This window comes from Sphaerodactylus townsendi, linkage group LG11 (assembly GCF_021028975.2).
Source record: "Sphaerodactylus townsendi isolate TG3544 linkage group LG11, MPM_Stown_v2.3, whole genome shotgun sequence".
NCBI classification, from domain to species: Eukaryota; Metazoa; Chordata; class Lepidosauria; order Squamata; family Sphaerodactylidae; genus Sphaerodactylus; species Sphaerodactylus townsendi.
The window spans coordinates 13,789,491-13,808,950 of record NC_059435.1 but is presented as its reverse complement, the minus strand read 5'-3'; the positions used below and the strand labels follow the sequence as shown (position 1 = coordinate 13,808,950).

At 46.5% G+C, this 19,460-nt stretch overlaps 1 protein-coding gene across 1 annotated transcript; it reads left to right on the top strand.

The window, feature by feature from the left end:
• The first annotated feature begins 364 nt into the window (after window positions 1-364).
• Window positions 365-17,731, top strand: HUS1 (HUS1 checkpoint clamp component). Its single transcript, XM_048511837.1, has 8 exons — window positions 365-525; window positions 2,282-2,409; window positions 6,383-6,559; window positions 8,625-8,732; window positions 10,869-10,943; window positions 12,701-12,800; window positions 14,684-14,809; window positions 17,441-17,731. The coding sequence occupies exons 1-8, from the start codon at window positions 474-476 to the stop codon at window positions 17,521-17,523; spliced, it is 849 nt and encodes a 282-aa protein (XP_048367794.1). The 5' UTR covers window positions 365-473; the 3' UTR covers window positions 17,524-17,731.
• Window positions 17,732-19,460: the final 1,729 nt, after the last annotated feature.

Sequence of the window (19,460 nt, the reverse complement as noted above, 5' to 3'; positions counted from 1 at the left end):
GGGCCACTTTGGAAGGTGGATCCTCCTCTCTCCAGACCCCGCCCCCTTCAGGCTCCACCCTGCCCAGACCCTGCTTTCCTCAGGCTCCACCCTTAAACCTCCAGGTGTGACAACCTGAGCTATTTGGGACTCCTGAAAAAGCATTTCAAGGAGTTGTCTTCCGGGCACCTCCTGCCTCTTCCTCTCTGCCCGTAAGGGCTGGCAGGATCCCGCCCTCCAGTCCTCTCAGCATGCCAAAGGGGCAAGAGAGGCAGGCTAAGCAAAAGCCCAGCCCTCGTGAGAAGAACCCACGCGGAGGGGTTGTAACTAGAAGCACACTTCCGGTTCCCCATCGGCCGCGATGAGACCATAGAGTGCGAGGGACAGAGCGCCCTCTCTAAACACTCAGGCCCCGCATCCGGCGGCTGTCGAATGGAGGTGTTTCTCTTTTGGCTTTTTCCCTCGGCCCGGCCTTGTCCGGAGCTGCCTCTACCATGCGGTTCCGAGCGAAGATCGTAGACGTGGGGTGCCTCAACCACTTCACTCGTGAGTGGGACGGGCCGACTTCTGGCTGGAGGGAGGGTCAAAGGCAGGAAAAGGAAGGGGGGAGCCAGCCTTGTCCTCTCTTGTGCAGTCCCTCTCCCCAATAAATGCAACCTGTGGCTCTCCAGGACTGCATCTAATAGAAGGCAAACGTTACAAGAAAAAACTTATTAAAGACAAGCAAGAAGTCCCGTAATTGACAGGATACAAGAAAACGAAAGAATTGGTTGTGGTGAAGCAAAGAAGGAGAAGGGAAGAGATGGCTCTCAAAGATTTTGTTCCAGAGTTGCCTTGCTATGCATTGTACGTCCATCTAACAAGCAGTTAGCCCAGCTTCTATTGTTACTGTTATTGGGCAAAGTTCCTTTTTACCCCAAATAAGGAGAGGATTGCATATTTCTCAGAGATGCTGAACTTTGTGTGGGTGTAACGTTTCCGTTGAATTGCAACCAATTTATGGCAAACCAGTAGGGTTTTCAAGGCAGGAGACTATCAAGGTAGTTTGCTATTGCCTTCCTCTGCATATTGATCCTTGGTGGTCTCCTATTCAGATATTCACCAGGGCTGACCACTGAACTGAGTAGCAATTTGAATATTAGAAGGTATGAGCTTGGAGCAAACTCACCCAAGGTGACTTGACTTTCTAATCCTAGCATGTGGGGAAGGCCTTCTTGAAATGACAAATTAGCACGCAGAACACTAGTTGTTGTGGGTTTTCGGGGCTGTGTAGCCGTAGTCTGGTAGATTTTGTCCCTAATGTTTTGCCTGCATCTGTGGCTGGCATCTTCAGAGGTGTATCACAGAGGGAAGTCTGTTACTGGACACAATGTAATACACCTCTATAATATACCTCTGAAGATGCCAGCCACAGATGCAGGCAAAACGTTAGGAACAAGATCCACCAGACCACGGCCACACAGCCCCGAAAACCCACCACAACCAGTTGAATCCGGCCGTGAAAGCCTTTGACAATACAATGAAATAATGTTTTAAACTGATGCTTTAAAATAGGGGTGATCCCATTCTGCCCCTTCAGATGTTCATGGACTACGACTCCCATCAGCCCCTACCAGCATAATGTCGGCAGGGGCTGATGGGAATCGTAGTTCATGAACATCTGGAGGGGCAGAGTTGGACACCCTGCTTTAAAACATCCCTGCTGTGTCTTCCAGCTGTTGACTGATTGACATACGAAGAAGTGGTACAGCCCTGTGGTACTGGAAGGGACTGTATCGTTTCAGTGCAAGCAGATGGATAATCCACTTAAATGTATAACAAATTGGCTAGTGTGGGTTTTCTAGACTGCATGTCTGGGGTCTGGTAGGTTTAGCGCAGAGGTCTGCAACCTGTGGCTCTCCAGATGTTCATGGACTACAAATCCCATCAGCCCCTACCAGCATGGCCGTGCTGGTAGGGGTTGATGGGATTTGTATGAACATCTGGAGAGCCACAGGTTGCAGACCCCTGGTTTAGCGCATAACATTTTGCCCCCATCTATGGCTGGCATCTTCAGAGCTGTGGCATGGTAAGATGCTGTTCCCACCATGGGGCAGCAGGGTGTGTTTTGTGTCCCGGATGTCTGTTTTGTCCTCCTCCCAAATGAGCTACAAAACTGATTGTTGTGCCAAATAGTTCTCCAGAGCAGCCCCAAACGGCCCCGTTTCTGCTCTGTCACCCTCAGCAGTTTGGAGAATGGTTTTCTCAGAGTTGTGGGGCTAGGAATGAAAATCTCTTTGGCGGTGACCGCTTGTCCCAGCAGGTACGATCAACACCATCGCCAAACTCACCAAGACCTGCACTCTCCGCCTGACAGCGGACAAGCTGTACTTCATCCTGAGTGACAAAGTGGCCAATGGAGGTGTTGGCATGTGGTGTGAACTCAGCCAGGTAAGAGCTGGAAGTGGCAACATTCAAAGCTCACAGAGTGAAGTTCTGCGCGTGTGTTTGGAAGGTGCTGTCAAGTCGCAGCTGACTTACGCTGATCCCTGATGGGCTTTTCAAGGCAAGAGGCTGCCGGTTTGTGTTACAGAGCTGTGATTGTGGTGAAGGCATGGATCTGGAATCCTGACTTGCTTGAAGGCGGGAGGTAGTTTTGAGCAGAAAATAGCCATTGGAGGCAGAAATCTTTCCATCCCTGCTTCTTTCCCCCCTTAACTTAAGGAGCAGCAGTGGCGTAGGAGGTTAAGAGCTCGTGTATCTAATCTGGAGTAACCGGGTTTGATTCTCCGCTCTGCCACTTGAGCTGTGGAGGCTTCTCTGGGGAATTCAGATTAGCCTGTACACTCCCACACACGCCAGCTGGGTGACCTTGGGCTAGTCACAGCTTCTCAGAGCTCTCTCAGCCCCACCTACCTCACAGGGTGTTTGTTGTGAGGGGAGAAGGGCAAGGAGATTGTCAGCCCCTTTGAGTCTCCTGCAGGAGAGAAAGGGGGAATATAAATCCAAACTCTTCTTCTTCTTCTTAACTGGAAATGCCATGGGTGAAACTTGAGACCTGAAGCTGGAGAGCCAGTGTGGTACGGTGGTTCAAGTGCTGAACTAAGGATCTAGAAGACCTGGGTTCAAATCCACATCCTTCCATGAAGCTCGCTGGCTGATCCTGAGCCAGTTACTCTCTCATAGCCTCACCTGCCTCATAGGGTGGTTGAGGGGATGGGAGAAACACAGCAGCCCTGCCCTCCTCAGAGGAAGGAAAGGATAAATATGTGCCAAATAGTTCAATCAATCAATCCACCTTTATTGGTGTACATCAGGGGTGGCCAACCTCTGGTGCTCCAGATGTTCAGTGGCTACAATTCCCATCAGCTCCTGCATGCTGGCAGGGACTGATGGGAATTGTAGTCATTGAACATCTGGAGCACCAGAGGTTGGCCACCCCAGTATATATGATACGAAGCAAGTACAGAAAAAGAAATATTCATAAAACATGCTCAAGAACAGCCTTTTCCCAACCACCACTTATTCACGAATCTTGGTGACACGTGATAAGAATGTGGCTGTTATCTCAGTTACATTACAGTCATAATTATTCAGCAAACAATTTTTGTTCATCCGAACAGCCTTTTTTTGCTGCCTAATATAGGAGATAATAACTTAGTTCTAAGAATCATGTAACTGGGACAGTGCAACAAAAGAAAAGACTTTCAAAGGCCACCACAGTAGAAAATTTAAAAATACAAGAAGAGGAGGAGGAGGAGGAGGAGGAGGAGTTTGGATTTATATCCCCCCTTTCTCTCCTGCAGGAGACTCAAAGGGGCTGACAATCTCCTTGCCCTTCCCCCCTCACAACAAACACCCTGTGAGGTAGGTGGGGCTGAGAGAGCTCCGAGAAGCTGTGACCAGCCCAAGGTCACCCAGCTGGCGTGTGTGGGAGTGCACAGGCAAATCTGAATTCCCCAGATAAGCCTCCACAGCTCAGGCGGCAGAGCTGGGAATCAAACCCGGTTCCTCCAGATTAGATACATGAGCTCTTAACCTCCAAGCCACTGCTGCTCCTCTTCAGCCACCAGTTACACTATTCATGCCGCGTGCACAGTCTCTTTCTTGATATGGAATTTTTAGCAGTTGCTCTTGAAGAACGGCTGATGGTGGTACATTATATCTAGCATGGGTAATAGCCCAGTGCGGGCCGGGCTCCTTCAACTGGAGAAGGTACATAGCCATACAGCCAGTATGGAGGCCAATTCTGAAATAAAAGGAGAACAGAACTTTCAGCCAGATAGTTAAATAGCTTGAGCATTCAATCTGTCTTGAAAATATATCCCCTCCTTTGCTGCCAGAATTCTTATCCGTTACGCTACACCAGTACAAAACACATATTGGCCCTCTGAATTACAGAAAGCTGTTGTGCAGAGTTTGATTAGCCCTCCAGGGCCATCTTTCGAATGGTTCGGCATTCTTTAGCGAGTATAGTTGTTCAAAGCAAAACTATTCCTGCAAATCCAAGACTGGTGGCTGAAGAGGCAATTGCACATATAAACATGAATACAGTTTCATCTTTTAAGTACATAGACCTTGTGAAGACCTTGTTTCATGGCAAGATATTTGCTGCACTCCAGACAAGGTTAAGAACATTGAAATCCCACTGAGAATGAAGACTCACAATACTAGAACCAGGGGGCATACATTGAAAATGCTGGGGGGAAGAATTAGGACTAATAAAAAGAAAACATTTCTTCACGCAATGCCGATTGGTGTTTGGAATATGCTGCCACAGAAGGTGGTGATGGCCACTAACCTGGATAGCTTTAAAAGGGGCTTGGACAGATTCATGGAGGAGAAGTCGATCTATGGCTACCAATCTTTTTTTTTATATAGATTTTTATTGTATAGAATAATTATGCATTTGTTACATTCAATATCTTCATTTCATCTATACATTTTTTTCATTTCCCCCCCTCCCCCCTTTCTATTAATTGTTTTATGCAAGCAGTAGGAGATTCATTCTTCTTATTCTCTTATTCCATAGTTCTTTGTTAAATCCGGCTTCTTCCATCCATGTTTCATACACTGTCCATAATTTCATTATATCTTCCATCTTTTCTTCCCATAGTTTATTTTTTGTCAGTCTCTCGAAAATCTCTAACTGTATTTGTTCCCATATGTATTCCAACCATTTTGACACTGTCCATTTTTTATCATCTTTCCAGCCCAACGCCAACACTGCGTGTGCTGCTCTTATCATTATTGTATACATTGGTTCAAAACTTCTATTCACTCTTTTATCATCCATTATCCCCACAATTAATAATTCATTATTTATGTCAATTTTTACTTTTACTAACTGTTCTACATATTTCATTATATTTTCCCAAAACTTTTTCACCAGTTTACATTCTATCCACATATGAGTGTAATATGCTCCTTTTTCTCCACAATGCCAACATTTTGGGCTTAGTCCTTTTATCATATAGGCTAGTTGTATTGGGGTTCTATACCATTTAAGTAAAATCTTTCTTTCTAGTTCTACATATTTTTCTATCTTTACCTTCTTCATGCTCTTCATGATTCTTTCTATTTTTCCAACATCTAAGATATTTTCTTTCTCCCATTTTTGATTTAGAGTTCTAAGCATAAATTCTTTATCCTCTACCATATGCTTGTATACTGCTCCTATAATTTTCCCTTGTGATGTTTCGTGGAGTTTTAAACATTGAATTATTATACAATCATCTTTTATTCTAAATTTCCTTAATTTTTCCCATAGGCCTCTTATTGCCAGCCAATTTTCTCTCCCTCCCAATTCTATTAAATTTTGTAATGGTATAATTTCTCCTTCACTATCTAAATCCGATACTTTATGTATTCCTTTTTCTTTTAAATTCTTTATGATTTTCCAGCCTTCTGTTCCAGTCACGCTTGCCACTGGGGCTCTATCCAGAATGCCAGGCATCCATTTGCTTCTCCATTTTTCCCATATATCCATATTCACTATTCTTGGGATGGCTACCAATCTTGATCCTCCTTGATCTGAGATTGCAGATGCTTTAGCAGACCAGGTGCTCGGGAGCAGCAGCAGAAGGCCATTTGCTTTCACATCCTGCATGTGAGCTCCCAAAGGTGTCTGGTGGGCCACTGCAAGTAGCAGAGTGCTGGACTAGATGGACTCTGGTCTGATCCAGCAGGCTCTTTCTTATGTTCTTAAGACAGACATGAAGTTTTGCTTTCTCTGAATGACAGATCATTCATAACCTTTGCCTGCTGATGCCCCCCGCCTCTGCTTCCTGTTTTCTCCAGAAGGACTTCGGAGGGGAAAGAAGGCATTTGAAATCAACAGGATTGAAAATAAACGGGATCTTTTCAGTCCATTTGCATCCGATGTCATCCATGTCATCATTTCCTCCCCCCTTTGTCGTTTTAGGGGAACTTCTTTGATGAGTTCCAGATGGAGGGGGTAGCTGCCGAACACAATGAAATTTATTTGGAGCTGACCCCTGAAAACCTCTCCAGGGCCTTAAAAACGGCCCAGAATGCCAAGGCTGTGAAAGTCAAGTTGACCAACAAGCATTGCCCCTGCCTCACAGTTGCTGTGGAACTGGTAAGCTCTAAAACACCCTAATTGGTCTCCTGCCTTGAAATCCTGTTTTGTCCTTTTGTTCTGTGTGTGTCCGTCCTGTCTTAAGAAACCAAATTGTAACCGTTATATTCAACTACCGAGAACAAGACGTTGCAAATCCGAGTCTCACCAATGAAAAACAAATTGGAGGAAGGAGAAATATGGGAGGAGGACACCTTTAGTTTTTCTTATTTTGCCAACAGCAGGGGTCAGAACGTTCTGAGTTAATGAACATTTTGGAAGTTCTGTCCCAAGCCATTTCACTGCCATTTATTGCCCTTTTTCCTAGCCCCTACAAGCTAAGCTTGCCCAAGGACTTCCCACCTGAAGTCGTTACGGTCGACGCAAGGAATAGGCGGGACGCAGCGATATCATCCGGTGGAGAGAAGCCAGTGGCGATACAGCATGATCCGTGGATCTGGCTACTCTGCCGAGCTGGCAGTCCCTGGCACTTTTTATTAGGGTTTTTGGGAAGGCGGGAGAGCGGGAGAATGTTGCGCAGTACATGAATCATAGGGGCTGCGTACGTGCGAGAGGAAACGTTCCTGTCTGGGCCTAATCCATACCTGGAGGTATGCACCTTTTGTCCCTTTGTCCAGGACATCTTGTGACCTGTGAGTCACGGGGGTCTTGTGACCGGTGAGGGTGCTTGCCCAGAGGGCAACAGATGGCGCAGGCATTCCTGTGCTCTGTCTGAAGCTCTGCTGGGTTCGCTGGCTCACCCCAACACCCACCAGCTTCTACATATTTCAGTTTCTCAGCTGTGGTCCAGTTTTACTCTAAGGCCATGGTGGCGAACCTTTGGCACTCCAGATGTTATGGACTACAATTCCCATCAGCCCCTGCCAGCATGGCCAATTGGCACTGGCAGGGGCAGATGGGAATTGTAGTCCATAACATCTGGAGTCCATAACATCTGGAGTGCCAAAGGTTTGCCACCACTGCTCTAAGGGCTGGCCAGGATATTTGTAAATAGGTGCCTTTTGTGGGGAGAGGAAGAGAAAGAGTTTGTAAGCCGCTTTGAGACTCCTTTGAGAAAAGCGGGGTATAACTCCCCCCTCCTGCTTCTCCTTACCGCCGTGTTCCCGGGGCACCTCTGCAGTCATTTACAAACATTTGAGCCGCCTCTGTGTATTACACAGGGCTCCTTTGTAAAGCATGAACAGTTGCTATTGACGACTGAGTTAATTTCTGACACTTTTCGGTCCATATGTACGTTTTTAATTGTGTCCGTTCTGCTGCATCATTTAGCTAGGAGACAGCGTAAATCCTTATTGGTGCCATTCAAGATATTAGGACTTCTCCACCAGAGTTGAGTGAGACAAATCAAGATCGCTAGAAATCCTCTCTGTTGTTGCTGGCGGCTGGTTTCTCTGAGACTTCTAGTGCTGCTATCCTTCTTTCTGACCACAAGGCCTTTAAAGCGGCTTATGTTTTCTGCAGTTTGGAACTTCTTCTGCCCTTTGCCGGTGTATATGGGCTCGCTATGATGAGTTTGGAATGGCAGCTCATAAATGCATAAGTTTATAATTCAGTTGAAGCATTGAATTATAGATCTTTTCTCCCCTCTTTTCCACAAATTCCAGCTATGCACGAGGCTTTAACCATACCAGTAGCATCTTCTACAGAGAAAAGTGGTTTTCAGAGATTGGCTTAGAAAAGAAGAAGAGTGTGGATTTATATCCCCCCTTTCTCTCCTATAGGAGACTCATAGGGGCTTACAATCTCCTTTCCCTTCCCCCTCACAACAAACACCCTGTGAGGTGGGTGGGGCTGAGAGAGCTCCGAAAAGCTGTGACTAACCCAAGGTCACCCAGCTGGCATGTGTTGGAGTGCACAAGCTAATCTGGTTCCCCAGATAAGCCTCCACAGCTCAGACGGCAGACTTGGGAATCAAACCCGGTTCCTCCAGATCAGAGTGCACCTGCTCTTAGCCACTTCGCCACAGATAAGTGTCCTCAGAAGCCAAGAGGCAACTGTCGTCGTAGTGATTAGGCCTCCTTGAGTGTAACAATGCATTTGAGTTAACGCTTCCCTTTCTCTGTAGCCGTCCTTGTCAAGCAGTAGCCGCATCGTGACTCATGACATCCCAGTGGGGGTAATCCCGAGAAAACTGTGGAATGACTTCAAGGAGCCAGTCGTGCCTGATTTTCAGGTGAGGTGTTTTGGTTCTTTTAGATTTTCACATGATGAAACGTTTTTAATATGCTCTCAGTTGAGGAGGGGGGAGCATCTGAATAGGCAGTCTTTCTGGGTTTTTTCCTGTACAATGTTTTTTTTTTGGGGGGGGGATCTGAATTCTGACAGATGGAAGCATTAATTTTACACAACTTATCACTGACTTGTGGAATTTGCAGCTGCAAGATGTGGCGATGGCCACTGGCGAGATCAGAGGTACCCACCATGCTGCTTGCAGGCACCATGGCCCCTGCCAAATATTTTTTAGAAAGTAGGTGGGGCTAGTTCAGTGGTGGCGAACCTATGGCACGGGTGCCAGAGGTGGCACTGAGAGCCCTTTCTGTGGGCACACGTGCACAGAGTTTGTCATTGGGGGTGTGTGGAAAATCACTCCCCCTCCCCACACACACACACATCTAGGCTGGCCTGGGCATGATCTGGGAGTAAGCTCGGTTGCTGGCAATGGGGCTTGCTTCCGAGTAAACCCTCCTAGGGTCGAGATTCACCCATTCGAAGCATTGCACAGTTGCTTCACCAAGCTTACTCCTGAGTAACGCGCACCTCAGAGCCAACCGTTTTTCCTAAACTAAAACCTCAGTATTCAAATTAAATTGCTGTGTTGGCACTTTGCGATAAATAAGTGGGTTTTGGGTTGCAATTTGGGCACTCGGTCTCAAAAAGGTTCGCCATCACTGGGCTAGATGGGGTGCTGCTTTGGATTTGCCACTTAAGATCTGACTTTGCTGATTAAAATAACACTTTTAGTGGCAGCCACCACTACTGTTTGTTTCATTCTTTCTCGTTATTCTTTCTTAGTGTGTTTATTTACCCACCTTCTCTCCTGCACTTGCACTTCCTCTTGTAGCTCCGCCCCCTGCAGAAGCCATTTTGTGGTTACGACCACAACCCTGCATCAGAATGCCAAAGATGCCCAAGGGCTCAGAAAGGTTGGGGGCCCAACGGACAATTGCAGCATGAGTTTGATGAGAAGTGGGAATTGTGTTTTTTATGGGACTGAATCAATTGCTTAAAATAATAATAAAAATAATAATAATACCAATTGAGATTAAAATTAGAATCACAGGAAATAAATAAATTGGTCAATATGTTATTAATATGTTAGTAGTCAAGTGGGTGGTAATTAAATACCAGAACGTTAGCTGAAATGAGTATGATGAAAGGTTCTCCCTCGAATTTGTATCTCATCTATATTTTATTGACCATTAAGATCCATTTATTATCACTCTGTCTGTTTATATAATTTGATTTTTTAAAATGAATTTTATTTTGCTGTGTTTATAGATGGGATAAAAATAATAAAAATATTATATATTATAAGAAGATTGGGGACTGCTGGGCTAGATGCATTTAAGAGGGCTTGGACAGATTTATGCAGGACAGGTATTTTTTGGCTAGCCACGAAAGCCAGGTAGGGGCCTCTGGACTCAGAAGCATAATGCCTTCACTCATCAGAGACCAGGTATCAGTCAAGCGGGACCAGCTGTTGCTGTCAGGCCCTGCTCACAGCCTTTTCTTTGGCATTAGGCTGGCACCTGATGGGCCATTGGTCATACGTCCCTGGGCGCATGCCAGCTGGTCACGTGGGGGCAGAGAATCGCCCCCCACACCCCTCCCCTCGGCCCCACCCCACCAGGCTGCTCCTTTGGCTGGCAGAGGAGCAGCTTGGTGGGTGGGGCCGAGGGGCGCCCAGTGGCGGCCCAGCCAGGTAAGGGAAGCATGGGGGAGGTGGGGCACCTGGAGCAGGTTTTGCCCCAGGCACCATCCCCCCCCCTCCCACCTCTGATTGGTCTGATACAATCTGGCTGCTTTTCTGTCCACACGAACTGTTTAGTTTGACTGGTTGTGGTGGGTTTTCCGGGCTGTGTGACCGTGGTCTGGTGGATCTTGTTCTTAACATTCTGCCTGCATCTGTGGCTGGCATCTTCAGAGGTGTATCTCAGAGAAAAGTCTGTTACACACGGTGTCCTCTTCCAAAGATTTCTAGAATAGTTTTCTATTTTGTCCACACCAGAAGCCATCGGCCAGTAACTTTCTGGGATGTGTTTGTGCTCCCTTTGCGCTGTCGTCAATGCATTTGATCTGATCTTTATAGGTCAGCATTTATTTACCAGTCCTGAAGACAATGAAGAGTATTGTGGAGAGGATGAAGAACCTCAGCAACTCCATAGTAAGTTATTTATGTCCTAAATTGCATGGGAAGGACTCACCACGTTCCTTAAGGTGAATTTCTGCCTCAGACTCCACCAGTTCCCATCCTGGAGCCTAGTTTGGCTCTGACGCGTTGCGTAGCATGAGAGATGAAAGCCCCTTGCCCTTTAGCAGGGAGGGAGCAAGACCATTGTTAACATGGGATGTGTGTTTGTTGTGTTCAGACGTGTGGCCAGTGGCTTCAGCTGTGATGTGCTGGTGATTTGGGCAGCGCCATTGCAGTCACGTGTGGAGGCGGGGCCGGGGACATTTCGGGGGCGGGGAGGGGCGCACGAGCAGTTCGTGCCCTGGGGGCAGTTCCCCCTCTCTTCGTCACTGCTAACCACCCTCCCCCGTAGCAGAGAATCTAACAGCCTCTGTGAATACAGAAGTTGGCTGCCTCTGCCTTGAACTGACCTTGTGGATGTTCATGATGCAAAATGGCTCCTTTTCTCTGTGTCCTGGTTGCCTGTTTCCTAAGCGAGCGCAGCTACCCTGTTTCCCCAAATATAAGACATCCCCGGAAAATAAGACGCAGTAGAGGTTTTGCTGAAGTGCGAAATATAAGGCATCCCCCAAAAGTAAGACGTAGCAAAGTTTTTGTTTGGAAGCATGCCCGACGAACAGAACACAGAAATATAAGACATCCCCTGAAAATAAGACCTAGCGCATCTTGGGGAGTAAAAATTAATATAAGACACTGTCTTATTTTCGGGGAAACACGGTAGATGGTCTGTAATTGGTGTTGCCAACTTCCTAACCACCCCCCTGTCTTTAACAGCAGCACGATCTGCAAACAGGCTTGCCCCGTGTTGAACCTCTTAGGCCCCTTCCACACATGCAGAATCATGCAATTTCAATCCACTTTCAGAATTGTTTGCAAGTGGGTTTTGCTATTCCGCACAGTAAAATCCAGCTGCACAGTGCACTGAAAGTGGATTGAAAGTGCATTATTCTGCATGTGAGGAAGAGGCCTAAATTTCTGCAGGACAAGTTACTGCTGAAGGCAGAAGAGCGGACTAGAAGAAGAAGAAGAAGAGTTTGGATTTATATCCCCCCTTTCTCTCCTGTAGGAGACTCAAAGGGGCTTACAATCTCCTTGCTCTTCCCCCCCTCACAACAAAAACCCTGTGAGGTAGGTGGGGCTGAGAGAGCTCCGAGAAGCTGTGACTAGCCCAAGGTCGCCCAGCTGGCATGTGTGGGAGTGCACAGGCTAATCTGAATTCCCCAGATAAGCCTCCACAGCTCAGGCGGCAGAGCGGAGAATCAAACCCGGTTCCTCCAGATTAGATACACGAGCTCTTAACCTCTTACGCCACTGCTGCTCCTAGAGCTGGCTTTGTACCTTCCCAGTCAGCAGACAACCGTCTTGCAGTCGTGGTGTTAGTTTAGCACACGCCCTTACGTAAACAGTACAGCCTTTGATGTTCAGTGTATTCCCTGACTTTTGGATTTAACAGTACCATAGTTACTCGAAAGGAAGACAGCCCTCACACAAAATCATTGCTGGATATAATCGTAATTATGATGACATAACTGAAAAATAAAACTAGTCTTTCATTTGAGTGAGGACTGCATATCATGGATTATGTGATATATTTCAGTGCAGCTGTCTGTCCATGCATCTGTTGCTATGTCTGTGGGCATATTTTCAGGCCTTCATTGCTCTATTTCTGCAGTTAAGGTGAACTATCAGGCAATCTGTGCTGGTTGCTAAGTATTTTGTTTCCCTTGTAGGTGATAGAAGCAAATCTAAACGGTGACATGAACTTGAAAATCGAAACAGAACTCGTATCGGTCACAACTCATTTTAAAGACCTTGGGAATCCTCCTTGGGGTAGGTTTTTCTTTCCCCTTTCAGGGACGATGAATAGCACAGGCTTAATTGGCTGGCATGCCGGGGAAGAAATACTTTAAACCATTAGGATTATTCCAGACAGCGATTTTCAGCCGCTCATATTATTGTTGTAAACAAGAGCTTTGCTGTGTTCCAGGGGATGGGGCGGTTTATAAATCGAAACAATAAATAAAATAAATAAATAATCAGATATGAAGAAGAAGAAGAGAAGAAGAAGAGTTTGGATTTATATCCCTCCTTTCTCTCCTGCAGGAGACTCAAAGGGGCTGACAATCTCCTTGCCCTTCCCCCCTCACAACAAACACCCACTGTAAGTGGAGGTGGGGTGGGAGACTGAGAGAGCTAGAGAAGCTGGCAGACTAGCCCGAAGGTCACCACTTGGCCCCAAGCGTGCTTGTGGGGAATTCACACAGGCTAAATCTGAGTTCTGAATTCCCCAGATAAGCCTCCACAGCTCAGGCGGCAGAGCTGGGAATCAAACTTGGTTCCTCCAGATTAGATACATGAGCTCTTAACCTCCTACGCCACTGCTGCTCCGTGGACTACTTCTGCGTGGACTACTTCTGTGTCAGCCAGACTCTTGAGCTCTGGGCATCTCTAATACTGGGATTGGAACAGTAATCTTGGTGCCGTGTGAATGGATATCAACTGAAAATGCTGAAAATCAGGTAGCTGTGGTTCAGTTGCTGTCTTTCAGCTGGAATTCCTTTACATAAATTGGGGGGACAGTAATGGCCCCCCTTGTGGGTTGGTTGTAAATGTTCCAGCATGCACTACACACAGTCACCTTGGGGCTTTTGGCCAAACACATGACGGGAGCTGGGGAGTGTCCTGTAAAGGCCTACAGAATATGTCAAGGTTGGACAGCAAATTGCAAAGAAACGGGACTTATTACTCCACTAAGGACTTTCCATAGTTACATCGTGGATTCGTAGGAATCTTTTCATGTTTATACTGTTTAGGGTGTTGTGTGGTTTCCAGGCTGTATGGCCGTGTTCTAGTAGCATCTTCTCCTGGTATTTCACCTGCATCCGTGGCTGACATAAGAACATAAGAACTAGCCTGCTGGATCAGACCAGAGTCCATCTAGTCCAGCACTCTGCTACTCGCAGTGGCCCACCAGGTGCCTTTGGGAGCTCACATGCAGGATGTTAAAGCAATGGCCTTCTGCTGCTGCTGCTCTTGAGCACCTGGTCTGCTAAGGCATTTGCAATCTGAGATCAAGGCAGATCAAGATTGGTAGCCATAGATCGACTTCTCCTCCATGAATCTGTCCAAGCCCTTTTTAAAGCTATCCAGGTTAGTGGCCATCACCACCTCCTGTGGCAGGATATTCCAAACACCAATCACACGTTGTGTGAAGAAGTGTTTCCTTTGATTAGTCCTAATTCTTCCCCCCAGCATTTTCAATGAATGCTCCCTGGTTCTAGTATTGTGAGAAAGAGAGAAAAATTTCTCAGTCAACATTTTCTACCCCATGCATAATTTTATAGACTTCAATCATATCCCCCCTCATCTTCAGAGGATCCAGCCACAGAGGATCCAGATCCTCTGAAGATGCCAGCCAAAGATGCAGGCGAAACGTCAGGAGAAAATGCTACTAGAACACGGCCATACAGCCTGGAAAGCACACAACACCCCAGAGATTCCAGCCGTGAAAGCCTTCAACATTTTATATTGTTTGTTACATTGCATTTTGAAACGTGAGCTGCCCCGGGACCGATAGGGGAGGGGCGGCATAGAAATATACTAAATTAAATTGAATTCTTCTGATCGCCACCTAGAGGTGTTCCCAGAGTTATTTGTAGCTGATCCTGGCAGTATGTTTTGCAGTTAGCAGGAAATTCTTTTTTCATTTGTAGCGTCTGAGAATGGCTCTCAAAGTTCTACGCAAGACCTCGAGAGCATGGCAGAGGTGCGAATTGACATCAAGAAGCTTCTGCAGTTTCTCGCTGGGCAGCAAGCGAATCCCACGAAAGCCCTGTGCAGTGAGTGTTCTCTGTGGCTTGTTCTTTCGAGAAGTTATTCGGAGGTCTGGAGAGCAGCAAGTCATGGTGCCTTCTTAAAGGGCACTGCCCTGACCCCTCAGTACGGGCAAGTCCCCAAGTGATCTTGCGTGAATGTTTTTCTGGGCATCCTTTCTAAGGGTTCCAGATTTAAAAGCCTTTGTGTTTGAGCCCATGAACCCAGCAGAACCGGCTGATAAGAAGCGCCTGGGATGCCGGTGCGCTCACAGGCTTTACTGGGCTCCCCCAACCCCCCCTCCCCCGTGAGTCACGGGTCATGAACTGCCTGACTGGCAGTCACCAGGTGTCCCATACAAAGGGACAAAAGGGCTCTTGCCCTCAGGTGAGGATTAGACCCAGACGCGGATGCTTCCTCCCGCACGTAGCAGCCCGATGAGATCATGCGTCACATGATGATCTCCCGTTCTCCCGCTCTCCCGCCTGCCCGACCCCCTTACACGCCCCCAGTGAAACCCTAATAAAAGGTGCGAAAGCACCGCGGCTGGGATTGCCAGGATCTACCGGGATCCCGCGCTTCCTGCTGCTGGCGCTCTCCACCAGATGAAATCTCCGCGTCTCATCTCTTCCTTGGGGCCTCGTGGGCAAGACTACACCCAAGGTTACCTCAATTGGTTTGGAAGCAGCTGCCGATCTCAAAGGCCCCTTCCGCACACGCAAAATAATGCGTTTTCAAACCACTTTCACAACTGTTTGCAAGTGGATTTTGCTATTCCGCACAGCTTCAAAGAGCACTGGAAGCAGTTTGAAAGTGCATTATTTTGCATGTGCGGAATGAGCCCTAGTGTCTTGAAGGTTGTGTGAAGCAGCTATGGTTCCGAATGTCGCAGTAATGTGATGGTTCCAGGCATGTCACCCCCTGATTGGTCTGGTGGGACATCTGCTCTGCAAGTAGATTTGCCTTCCTACTTTTAGGCTGGTCTACTGCTCTTCGATCCCTGATTGGCTGCCTGAACAATGCTCAGAGGATCAGCTGACCCAGAATGCGGTGGTCAGAACGGTACCTGAACTTGGTTGGAGGGGATGTACAACAGCTGCTGTTAAAAGGCTGTCTAGAGCCCATGCAGCTTCTGGGCTGTGCCTGACCTTAAGAGTCCCATACCCCCTATTTTAAAGTAGCAGAAGGAATACCGATTCTCTTACACTGTGCAGTAGGCTCTGGAGCTATTTGAGGAGGCAGCATGCTTAAGAACATCACAAGAGCTCTGATGGAACAGACTAGTGGTCCATCTTCTGGAGGTCTAACAACAGGGCGGAGAGGTCGACGCCTTCCCTTGAGGTTGCTTTCTGACCCTGGGATTCAGAACATGGAACATCCTCTCATAAAAAGAAGATCTTCCAGGTTTGTTCCCTGTGGGCTTTCCAGAAGCTACTATTGCTGAATTCATCATGGTTTTTAATCTTCATTTCTACTATGAGGATGAGGCAGCAACGTTTTAGCCACCTTTGGGCCACGCCTTCCCTGCTTTCCACCTTATAGTAATTGTATTTGGGGAAATTTGAATTATATTATGGGGGCAGATGGATTGAGTCCCACCCGAACCAAACTTGCCTGTATGGAAAAATTTGGTATTTTTTAGGTAAACATATAAACTGTGTTGCCACTTTGGTTTCTCTGTTTGTAAATTATGGAATTGGATTGTTTTAAATATTGTATATTTATTTATTTATTTCACTTTTTGGATTTTTACCCCACTCATCCCCGAAAGGCTCAAGGCGGCTATACAACAAGAAAACACAATTAAGATAACAATAAGATCCTTAAAACGTTACAAAAGCATAGCTACCATATAACCACAGCCAACACAGCTATTGATTTTTATGTTGTGCAATTGCTATGTTGTTAACTGCTCCGATCCCGAAAGGGGAGTGGCAGTCTAGACATTTAATTAATAATAATAATGCTGTGCTTTTTATAAACTGTATACAATGGTAGCAGACTTGAGTGGTACTACTCAGAGTAGACAAGTGGGCTTGTACCTCAAACCCCCACCTTCATGAAGAAAAACTCCACACAGCTGTTTCATTCAAAAGAAGGCTTTTACCATTGAGTTGCTCCATGTACAAGATACTATATACAGAGTAGTATATTAAGCAGTCCAACAAAGTGCTTCGCCAGGCACTTGTTTCCCTAAGGAACAAACACACAGTACATTGCTGTTGCTTATATACATGGTTCCACCAATCACTGTAAAGGTCACTTGCATCTGGTTAAAACCAGTCTGTTAGCTGTTCTCTAGCTGTCAGATCATTCCTTTCTTGCTGACTCATACCTCTGCTGAATAAGATATGATCACCATGATCTAACTGTCATGACATACAATGCATTTGATTTTTCCGATGAGCACATTTTACGGTATCATATCCCACTTTGTGTACCTGCCTGGATGTTTAGGAAGGCCCGGCTCTCCACAGCCAACTGCTTGGGGACTGCAGATGGGTCACGGCCCAGACGGGAGATTCTGAACTTTAAATTGCTTGGTTGGGGAGTGACTTGCCTCCCAGACTGAAGGAGCTGGCCGCTGTTCAAGAACCCCAAGGCATGTCGTTGAAGCCCCGGTGCCACCTTTTCAAAATGTGGCTTGTATTTTGCAGATATTGTAAGCAAGAGGATTGTTCACTTCATCTTGCTCCACGAAGACGTTTCCCTTCAGTATTTCATTCCAGCTCTGGCGTGAGCTGAGTCGCCGTTCCAAGAGCTGCTGTTACCCTATGCCGGCATCTCTTCTCAAAATGCCAAAACAGGGAAGGAACAGAAGGGTTTAAGCACTGGTAGTTGCTGGTTTCTATGTTCAGAAGAATATTTTTAGAGTCTTATTGTACTGTAAATACGTTTCAGTATTTGTTGATATTTTTATTTAAATTTTATTAAACAGTTCTTTGGAACTTTGGTTGTTCTCTTATTATGAAGAAGAAAGTGACTGGGGTTTTTTTTTGAAAATAAAGTTTAATTTTTCATAGCTGGGCCATATCCTACCAGCATTTCCACAACCCAAGAGGGAGAAAGGGGGGGGGGGCTGCGAGGTCGTTGGGTATCACAGCACCCGTAAAGTCACGCAGGATGGTGACTAAAGTGAGGAGGAGAATCAGAAAGTTGTTTGAAAAGCCTCATCAGGAAACAGAAAATTAACCATTAAGAGCATGTGGATGTTCTCTGTGATCAGTTGAACGTGGCTGTGTATCAAGAAATGAAGCAAGGGGCACTAAAATGTCTATTTTTATAAGGTCTACCACAGTCTTTCCATAATTTGAGGGGGGTTTTTTTAGCTTATCAGTTGCTCTGAAGAGATGAAGGGAGGAATCGTCTGATTCCAGTAGCCAGCCAAAGAACTGAGGATTGCTGGAAAGTTACATCTTCAGGAAACAGCTCGAGACAAGAAGAAGGCTGGTGTGAGGGCCAGGTCCCCCAATGGCAGCGACCGGATTGTTGAGGGAGCTACACTTGTAGTGGGGGATGAATCTTCCCCGTGTGGAGAGGAGTTCCATGGAAGCCTGATAGGTCCTGCTTGCACTGAAATAGGTGTTGTGGAGGGGTTGGGGGTGGGGTGTTCATTGATCTCCTGAATGGCAAATACCAAAGCCAGGATGTGCTGATAATTCTGAGTCAGGACCCTGCAGTCACAGAATATATTGTGAAACTGATGTGGTTCAAACCATGTGTCGTTGGCTGTAGGGGTGAGCCCACGAACCCAGCAGAGTCTCCGAAAGTGCACAGGAATGCTTGCCCCATCTGTCCCCTGAGCTTTGCGCTTCCACTCAGATCCACAAACTCACCGGATGCACCTGACTCATGGGTCACAAGGCCCCAGATGTGGAATTGACCCAGGCGGAGGCGTTTCTTCCTGCCGCCTGGAAGCCGGGTGCGCAACATTCTCCCGCTCTCCCGCCTTCCCAAACCCTTAATAAAAGATGCCAGGGACCACAGTACGGCAGATTAGCCAGATCCACCGATCACGCTATATCGCCACTGGCTTCTCTCCACCGGATGATATCGCTGCGTCTCATCTCTTCCTTGCGTCGTCCGTAACGACTTCAGTTGGCTGAATTTCTAATTAATATATTCTTGCTAGCAACTTTGTACTAAAAGCAAGGTTTGTCCCCAATGAAGGGAACTAGGGAACTGGGAACTGGGGAGTCTCATCTAGAGACTTTTAAATCCCCCCACAGACCAACACATTACCAGCAGTTAGTTGTCAGTCAGGTTCAAACATGTATTTTGTATGTTTATTTGTTCTGTTTGTTTTTTGTTCCATGGATTTTCAGTCTTTCTCATGTCTCCTTAGAAAAGACGAAAAAGAAAAACTGCACCCCAAAACACCGGAATGAGTGGGAACAACGGATTTCCCCCTTCTGCAAGTAGATTTCACTTTGATACCCTGTTTCCCCGAATATAAGACATTTTCGGAAACCACTTTCAAGACTGTAGTAGAGGTTTTGCCGAAGTGCGAAATATAAGGCATCCCCCAAAAGTAAGACGTAGCAAAGTTTTTGTTTGGAAGCATGCCCGACAAACAGAACACAGAAAAATAAGACATCCCCTGAAAATAAGACATAGCGCATCTTTGGGAGCAAAAATTAATCTAAGACACTGTCTTATATTCGGGGAAACATGATA

Coding starts and splice junctions, on each gene's coding strand:
- HUS1 (XM_048511837.1), top strand. CDS start 474: ATGCGGTTCCGAGCGAAGATCGTAGACGTGGGGTGCCTCAACCACTTC. Junction 12,801..14,683: donor CCTTGGGAATCCTCCTTGGG/GTAGGTTTTTCT, acceptor TTTCATTTGTAG/CGTCTGAGAATGGCTCTCAA. Junction 14,810..17,440: donor TCCCACGAAAGCCCTGTGCA/GTGAGTGTTCTC, acceptor TGTATTTTGCAG/ATATTGTAAGCAAGAGGATT.